Below are 9129 nucleotides of genomic sequence, written 5' to 3'. Positions count from 1 at the left end.
GCCCCGCCCCTAGCCGCCGCGCGCTCAGCTGCCCCCGCCCCTAGGCTCCGCGCGCTCGGCCGCCCCGCCCCTAGCCGCCGCGCGCTCAGCCGCCCCGCCCCCGGCCGCCCCGCCCCTAGCCGCCGCGCGCTCAGCTGCCCCCGCCCCTAGGCTCCGCGCGCTCAGCCGCCCCGCCCCTAGCCGCCGCGCAGTGGGCTCGCGGCCGCGCGCAACAGGCCGTGCGGGGTGAGTGAGGCGCTCTCGCGGGCAGCGCGGCGCGGAGACAGGCCGGGTGGTGCGGGATTCCGCGGGGCGCGCGCCGCTGCTTTAGGCACCAGGGCCCGGGTGCGGGTCTGGGGGACCTGCGGGGCCGGCTGGAAGCCTCGGAGGCGGGCGTCGCGGTTGCGGGCCGCGGACGCGCGCCCAGGCGCCCCACCTCCCCGGAGACCTGGGCGGGGTGGGTGCGGCCGGGTAGGAGTAGGGTCGCGGAAGCCTTGGGCACAGAGAGGGCACGGGTGCTGTGCTAATGGTCCCGAGGCCGGTGACGAGCGCGCGCAGTCTGGAGGCTCTACACGGAGGGTGCTGCCGGCCTCCGCCGGGTGGCGGCAGAACCGCCTGTGCGAGCGCTGCTTCCACGTGGGCCGCGCCGCCGGGCGTGAGGTCGGGCCTGACAGACACCCTTTACCGCTGGGAAACCTGAAGTTCAGGTGTGTGGAGAAGAGGAAGCTGCATTACGGCCTACGCTTCCAACTCATTTACCAGCAAATAATTCCACAATGATTGGCCGACAGCTGGGTTGTCCAACAGGTTACTGAGACCACGTTATTCACTGTTTTCAGGACAGATAGAGGAAGAGGATCGGATCTCACCACTCATTGGCTGTAAATTTGGTGCCTGGGTTTCATTTCACGGGGCTCATCTTTGAGCGGAGGAACCTGATTTCCCCAGCTTCTTCCGCTGGTACTGGTTTTTCCTCCTGGACATCAAGCTTTGTAACCTCATGATCACCAAAATACATTGAGGTGCAGTCCGTTTCCTCTGTAAAATAAAACTAAAAAGATAACAGCTGATCACCCCTTTATGTCAATAGGAGAACCAGCTTTCCCTCTCTGGATTAGTGTATCTCTGAGCCAAAAAGAAATGTTTTAGGTCAGCCTAGGCAACCTTGTTCCAAGCAGTATATAATTCCTGACAGCCGTGTGTGTTTAACTGAGCTGCATTTGACTCCTGTCCTCCATTAGTGGGCCTGTAATTCATCTAGAGAGCGTATTATGTTAATGCAGCTTTCTGGGCCCCAGCCATCAGAAGTGGCAATCCAGTGGGCTTGATAAGGGACCCAGAAATTTGCATGCGGGCAACCTTGCTAGTAACTGTAAACTACATTCTGTAAAACACTGCCCAGGGGATGTAGACGCTCATACTTCCCTCCCTGCTTTAGTAATAACTACTGATGTCTAAAGTGCCTTTTAGCTCTTTCGATACTGTTGAATCCTGAAGTGACAGCTGCCATCAGAAAAGTAATCCCCACCGCACAAGCCATCTGTTTTCTCCGTAACTGTTTTGTGTAAGGCCTTTGTGATTTGTCTCCAAAATTGTATGCAGACAAAAGATGCAAACGTGAAAAATTCAGCACATATTTCTTGAGGCCCTCCTACGTACCACACCTTGCTTGGTTCCGGGGATATACAAATCCCTTCAAGAGCTTCCTTATGTCGTCATGTCCTCAAATATAGAAGAGGAGCTTAGGACACCTTACAAATATAGTGACTATCTGTTGCCTGTAGTATGGTTGTCAACACTGATTTTTCTTATAGTGTTTATCTGTGGGTAGTCACCAAAGTATGAACCACAAATCTTTTAATCTTTTTACATTTTAATGCTTATAGTCAACTCAAATGGAAAACAGTTGCTTTTCAAAAACTTGTCTGTGACTTTATGGAAATATTTACTCTTGTTGGGGTGGTCTCTGAGGTTTATGGGCAAGCTTGTGATGGCTCTACTATTCCAGACAAATCATTGTCTTCTTTAAGTAATATATTATTGGATTCTAAGATAAGTGATTTACTTTTTGCTGTTTCCGAAATTGTGATATGTACTTTAAGACTTTTATATGTTTAATATGATAGGATGCTTCATCTGTTCTCCCCTCTGCTCTAGAAAGCTGTTAAAAGCAATGGTTGTCTTACAGTGTGAGTGGTGTGAGAATCAGAGAAATCGTGTGTTTGCCCAGAAACCTCTAAGCTGGGCTCCAATTAACTGAGCCTCAAATCATTTCAACATGAACATAGAGAAATAAATGATGTAACTTTTGGCAGTATGGGTAGTGAAATTTATATTCTAACGAAAGCAATTGTTATGCAGTACTGAAGTTTATTTTGTTAGTGATCGTAGATGGGAAAGATTCTTTAACTGATTTTATTTTGGCTTAAGTGCTTTGCATTCTTTGTTTAGCCACGTTTTCTAGTGAATGTGCTTATACGGCATTCATATATTATGCTTAAAACAAGCTTTTGGTTTTCATCTTCCTGCTGCTTAAATTTTAAACTGACCAATTGTGAGAGATAAATGTTTGGATGAATGTAAAATTACTCTATAGGGCGCCGTTAGTAATACAAACCTAATAAACCAATCTAAGTTTTTAAAAATTAAACGTGAGCAATGTGTTGTGGTCCCCAAGACCATCCTTAGTTCAGCAATTTGCTAGGAGGACTCTGCTGATTTATTGCAGGGAAAGGACACCAGGCACAGTCAGCAAGGGGAGAGGCGCACGGGTGAAGCTCTGGGGAGACCAAGTGTAAGGCTCCAAGTCTTCCAGCGGTCGCACCGGCTATGCTCAGTTGCTCCAGCCACTAGTTGTGTTGACCCTTGTGAAATGTTGCCAACCAGGAAAACTTGTTAGAGGCTCAGTGCCCAGGGCTTTTACTGGGGGCTGGTCACTTAGGCCACCTTTGCCTGTCGCATTCCGGCGTTTCCAGACTCTAGAAGGAAAGCAGGTATCGGTATAAACTGTAATGATTGTACATTTTAGGTGATGAGCCACTCCTATCAGTTAACGGTGGTGGGAACTCCCAAGATCTTAAGTTCTCAGACGTCCGCCACCAGCTGCACTTTCAAAGGATAGCATTGAGGCCTCTGTGGGACCTCCTCTGCATACGCAGTACTCCCTCCCGAATCCGTTTGTATTTCTACAGATAGGAAACATCACTTCAGAGTTCCATGTACTAGCAATGCTGTATCTCCATGAAGGCTTAATTCTTTCATGGAGAATTCAAGCTGGTCTGCTTCACTTAAAGGAAAAATTTTCAGAAAATGTGTCTTAACAAAGCACCTATCCTAAACACTAAAGTTTATTTTTTTTTTTCCAAGTGTAAAGGTTTACCCCTCCTGTAGGATTTTAGTATCAATTTGTATTAGTTTTCCACCCTGTCCTGTGTTTCCTTATCAAAAGCACTTGGTCTTTCGAAGGAACTGAACTGTTTTAGAGAGTTTGATATTTTGACATTTCCTTTCTTTGTTTAGTTTACATCTGGGTTTCATTCTAAAGTTCTTTTATATGTTGTAACACATCACACAGTATGTAACACGTGGTTCAGGAAGCTTACTTCCCAGGCCAGAACATTGATTCCACTTAGTCTACAGCGTAGCCGAAATACCGCTTAGTTAAAATGACCAAAGAGCAGAAAACAGTATTTTTGCAATTCTAATAACTCACCAAGGTAGGAAACTATACCACTTATAAATAAGAAGCCTTTGAGAAATTTTGGTTTTTATAAGTACAATACTTCTTAACCTTTTCCGGGGGTAAGGACTCCTTTAAGAATCTGTTGAAAGCAATGGAGACCCTTCCCAGGGGGAAATGACTGAGATGGAGTTTTGCAGTCTCGGGAAATTTAAATAATTTGAATTACAGTTCTTGGAAACAGATGAGGGAGACCTGCTTTATAAGGATCAATAGTTGTGGTTTGAAGGCAGTTCTGAGGGAGCTTTGCAAGGCTTGGCCATGTGACTTCTGCCACTCAGCAGTGTCAGCAGCAGAAGCATCACCTGGGAGCATGTTAGAAATGCAGAATCTCGACGGGGCGCAGTGGCTCACGCCTGTAGTCCCAGCACTTTGGGAGGCTGAGGTGGGTGGATCACAGGTCAGGAGATCAAGACCATCCTGACCAACACGGTGAAACCCCATCTCTACTAAAAATACAAAAAAATTAACTGGGCATGGTGGCGCGCACCTGTAGTCCCAGCTACTCTGGAGGCTGAGGCAGAAGAATTGCTTGAACCTAGGAGGCAGAGATTACAGTGAGCTGAGATCATGCCACTACACTACAGCCTGAGTGACAGTGTGAGACTCTGTCTCTCAGCTCTGCCTTGAAGCTAGGGAATCATAACCTGAATCATAATCATTGAGATGCTCAGGTGTTCTGTGTGCATCTTAAAGAAGTGCTATGTTAGAGGTTAATGATATTGGTATTATTTAATGTCTTATTTCAGTTAAAAATTTAGTTTTTTCAAGATTTTAGATATAACTACTTTTAGCCTTCGCTTTTCAGCCTTTAGGGTTTTTGTTTGTTTCTTTAAATGAAGGGAAGTTTCTGATAAAAGTGGCAGTTTTCAGGAATAAGCTCAGAGCTGGAAGTGAGGAGGTTCAGGTGGTTAGTAAAGAAGCAGAAGGCAGTGGCCTGCTGCAGCCACCTGGTGACACCACAGGTCCAGGGCTCGTTGATTGACCTGCGCAACAAGTGGGGTGGTGCTGTGGGGAGGAGCACCTGGCAGTGGGCGGCTGTTAGTTGTTCTCCAGTCAATTGTTTTTAACTCAGAGTACATCTAATTAGATGTGGGCCCTGATGCTGATGGGGGCCAAATCCAAGATATTTGACTTTGCTGTGTCAATGGCCATAGGCTAAACTTATGACTAGGAACTGCTGAGTCAGCTGAGTAGTTTTGTCTAAGATAATTATCCTGCCTAATAAATAATGAATACCATGACTTAGTGCTTGTGTAAAAGGAAAACACGTTTTTCTTTAGATGAATATGTCATCTGAGTGGTAGTTGAGGCTGAATCATATCCTAGAAGAAATGGCATTGGCTTAAGGCTGTCTCCTATCCTGGGGGAAGTAGCTTTGACCTATGAAGAGTTCTCATGGGGTGTCATGGTCATTCAGCTGTGTGTGTGGGGGATCCACTAACACCAATGCTAGCACGCTTTGTAAACCTAACGATGTGTGTTTTGTTCTTTTGATAGCTTTGCATTTCCTTACTGCTTTATCTTGAAGACAGAATGATGCCAAAGAAAGCAAAGGCTGCCGGGAGTAGGAAGGAAGAGGGGCCAGTTCCCTGTAAACAGATGAAAGTAGAAGCAGCTGGGGGGCCTTCAGCTTTAAACTTTGAGAGCCCCAGTAGTCTCTTTGAAAGTTTAATCTCACCCATCAACACAGAGACTTTTTTCAAGGAATTCTGGGAGCAGAAGCCCCTTCTCATTCGGCGAGATGACCCTGCACTGGCCACATACTATGGGTCCCTGTTCAAGCTAACAGATCTGAAGAGTCTGTGCAGCCAGGGGATGTACTATGGAAGAGACGTGAATGTCTGCCGGTGTGTCAGTGGGAAGAAGAAGGTTTTAAATAAAGATGGCAAAGCACACTTTCTTCAGCTGAGAAAAGATTTTGATCAGAAAAGGGCAACGATTCAGTTTCACCAGCCTCAGAGATTTAAGGTAACCAGTTTCCCCATTGCAGACTCCTCATACAATTTAAAGTACTAGCATTTGGCCACAGATCAACTCAAGGGTGAATATTTAGTTTGATGTTGGTTAGGCTCCTGCCAGTTTGAGAAGGAGTAGCACCTCTTTGATCTAAATGCATTCTAACTAGGGTTAAGATTATGCGTTATGTTTTGGTTAAACTGTTAGAAACTGCAACAACTCAGGGTAGACATTCTTGGCTATCATCGAGCTGTAAAAATTATATTGCAAGTTTCTAAAGTTATTAAAGTGGCATTACAACTGCAGAATTATGTTCTGTGAGCCAGTTTATGTTTTTCCATATGATGGACATTTCTATTTGGTTTGTCACATCACTATAATTTAAGGCATGATAGCATCAAGGTGACCATTTTTCCCAAAGTCGCTTCCCTTTACTGCCTACATCTCAATAGAGCCTTCAGAGCCATGACCAGATCATGGACTAGATGCAAGTTCAATAAAGAGACTTCACCCTTAATTGCACCCAAATGGATGGCTTAAAGGTACAGGGTGCTGGAACTGTTCCTGGTAAGGCTTCGTTGATGGAGGAAATCTTGGCTTTGTGAATGCAGAGGACTGACAAATATTTAGTTTTTTTTTTTTTCTATATCAGGGATTGACATTTGGGAAATAATTTGCCTCTTCCATTTCTATATTTATAAAATGCAGATTTAATATGAGCTAATCTGTTTTCCTCAAGGTTTGAGATCTTTATCTTACCTCACGACAGATGGCCCAAAACAGGTGAGGGCTGTTCTGAATTTTAGATAAACTTTTATTTCTGTTTAAAAACCCCCTTCCGTAATCCTCCATTAAATCAAAATGGCAACATGGGAAGAGAAAAAGAGGGCTTTATGCGGTCCTTTGTTGAGAGGAATGGATTCCAGCTTTATTGATGGCTTCTGGGGCTCTGTTGTCAGTTACCAGTAGTGTTTCCAGTGATTTAACTAGAGGTGGCTTGTTACATCCCACTGGGCTTCATCTGGTGAATGCCCTTCCCTTTCCTTCTTGTCTAAGAGGTTTTGAACCTATTCATACTCTGAAGTGTACGTACTCTTAGGTTTTTCACGACAAGTCCTGATTCCAGTTATTCCATCTCAAGCAATCAAAGTTGAAATGTCCCTGAAATGCTTACCTTTTGGCCTAGGCACTCAAAAAGAATTTACAAATCATTTGTCAGACCAAGTTAGGGTTTGAATTCAGAAAATATGGACACCATCAATAAAATGCTTCTCTCTGATTTAGACCTGGACTAGAAGTAGCACTTTTAAGGGTGGTTTTTAGAAACCTGAGAACTCTAAACATAAATGAATTCAGTGAATTTGATTAAGTGTAATTTGGTTGTAGACCAGCAGAGAGATAATATTTGGCATACGTGTGGTGTCCACTGTGGCTGTCATTTCTCTACTTTAGAGACATCTCCCCCAGGGCTTTTCTCTGCTCATCCACTTCAGCCCTGCATGCTCCTCGTCTGCGATTCCAGTGTCAAAGGACCTGTTTCTTTTTACCTTGTTGACTAGGCTCTGGCTGAGTGTATTAAAGCAGGAAGGATGAGCTTTCTCAGCCCAAATTCAACCCTCAGGCTAGACTAGGATGTGCCCTTTTTTAAAAGAAATCTCTCCCACCATTACTGGAGAGACCCGTAAGCCATAGGAGCTCACCCTCCTACACTAGAGTCTGAGTTCTGAATACGACATTCTGAGGAGATTTGATGTTGTGTGTTTCTCTAATAGCATCAGAATAGAGAAAGTCTAGAGGCAGTTTATCGCTGGCCAGGTTGAGAGACTGTTAGAGTGAATGCAGCCCTTTGTTCATTGGGTCTCAGATTGCGCACAGCTTATTAGTATAGTTAGCTTAAAAACGAGTAAGGAGGTAACCAGGGAGGCATAATAAGTTGTTTTCATTTGCTTTGGGTAATCTATATAATAACAGTTCTGGTGAGAGAAATTATCACAATTATTTACATTTGGCTTAGCAGACTAGAGTTTACCAAATAATTGTATATATTTTAACTTTTGAACTTTCTTTTTTTTGAGATGGAGTTTTCCTGTTGTTACCCAGACTGGAGTGCAATGGCATGATCTTGGCTCACCGCAACCTCCGCCTCCTGGGTTCAAGCAGTTCTCCTGCCTCAGCCTCCTGAGTAGCTGGGACTATGGGCACACGCTACCATGCCCAGCTAATTTTTGTAATTTTTTAGTAGAGACGGAGTATCACCATATTGGCCAGGCTGGTCTTGAACTTCTGACTTTGTGATCTGCTCACCTCAGCCGCCTAAAGTGCTGGGATTACAGGTGTGAGCCACTGTGGCTAGCCGTAGACTCCATTTTCTATGTGAAAAAACTGGAGTTTACTGATGTGACCTTTCCACAGCTATTCCAAGCTGATAAGGGTTTCTGACTCCAAATGTAACGCATTATCCTACCACACTTTGAAAGATGTAAAAATTGAAATTTAGTAGGGCTTTTTGTATATTTGCTTCTGCCTTTCATTAGGCATATACATGGGCCTCTGTTTTAACCATGGCCTTGAGTTTTGATTCTGAGGGGTAAGTCAATGAAGAGAGGTGGTCATAGCCAACCAGGAGAGAGACTTCTGCCTTCTCCCTTAGGTCAATGGAGAGAGGAGGTCATAGCCATCCAGGAGAGAGACTTCCGCCTTCTCCCTTAGGTCAATGGAGAGAGGCGGTCATAGTCAACCCGGAGAGAGACTTCCGCCTTCTCCCTTAGGTCAATGGAGAGAGGCGGTCATAGTCAAACCGGAGAGAGACTTCTGCCTTCTCCCTTTCATTGTTCCAGGTCCTCCTTGGCCTCTCCAGATACCGAGTCATGCGGTAAAGGAGAAGACAGGTTTCAGGAGCCTTGTCTGTGCTTGAGTCAATGTTAGTAAAGCAATATTGCTTGTATACTGCTTTGCAATTTAAATAGGATTTGTGGTAAGTTGTTTTATGCTGTTCGCCACAGTGTTTGAGTGGGAGTGGTAGTATCTTTATCTTAAAAATAAACAACTGAGGTCACCTTGCTTGTAATTATAACGTGATCTGAGGTGGTTTGGCTCCAGATCGCTTTCTAGTAGGCCACAGCTGGCAGATTCAGAAGCTAAAGGTCCAGGTGAAATAGAAAAATTGTGCCATTGGTAGCATTTTCAATAACCTTTAAGAAGAAAAGAGGCATATTCATTAGTTACAGATAGTTGGGAACCCTAAAATCATTTACACAGTCCCGAAAGTCCTCTCATACCATGAGAGAGAGGCCCTGGTTTTCTAGTGGTTCCAGTTACTGTATAAAAATAATTACAGATCAGTTCCTGCTGGCCTTTCCCTGAAAAAATTAGACTCCTTTGGAGCTCTGTTAACTCTCTGGAGCTATTCAGATAACATTAAATTATTTTTTCTGAGTTAAGTAGAAACTCTG

The 9129-nt window shown here is 44.6% G+C and overlaps 2 protein-coding genes across 11 annotated transcripts in view; both read left to right on the top strand.

Moving 5' to 3' along the window:
- The window catches only part of GABRR3 (gamma-aminobutyric acid type A receptor subunit rho3), a 74947-nt gene extending 74797 nt beyond the window's left edge, over positions 1-150 (top strand). Inside the window, exon 10 of the mRNA XM_032276665.1 lies at positions 14-150. Coding sequence (XP_032132556.1) covers positions 14-150 — 137 coding nt within the window. The remainder of the gene's footprint in view (positions 1-13) is intronic.
- Positions 151-162: 12 nt separating this feature from the next.
- RIOX2 (ribosomal oxygenase 2) overlaps positions 163-9129 on the top strand; it is a 46410-nt gene continuing 37443 nt past the window's right edge. For 6 of the 10 annotated variants that reach the window (XM_032277225.1, XM_032277231.1, XM_032277224.1 and 3 more), the window contains exons 1-2: positions 163-225; positions 5219-5689. In XM_032277225.1, coding sequence (XP_032133116.1) covers positions 5255-5689 — 435 coding nt within the window. In that variant the 5' untranslated portion in view covers positions 163-225; positions 5219-5254. Of the gene's footprint in view, positions 687-726; positions 1002-5218; positions 5690-9129 lie in introns of those variants that run through there. The other 4 variants (XM_032277230.1, XM_032277228.1, XM_032277223.1 and 1 more) reach the window with 3 other exon arrangements.

The sequence above is a fragment of the Sapajus apella genome, unplaced genomic scaffold (genome assembly GCF_009761245.1).
Source record: "Sapajus apella isolate SASKATOON/1434 unplaced genomic scaffold, GSC_monkey_1.0 scaffold8, whole genome shotgun sequence".
In the NCBI taxonomy this organism is placed as follows: domain Eukaryota; kingdom Metazoa; phylum Chordata; class Mammalia; order Primates; family Cebidae; genus Sapajus; species Sapajus apella.
This window is presented reverse-complemented; position numbering and strand designations above follow the sequence as displayed.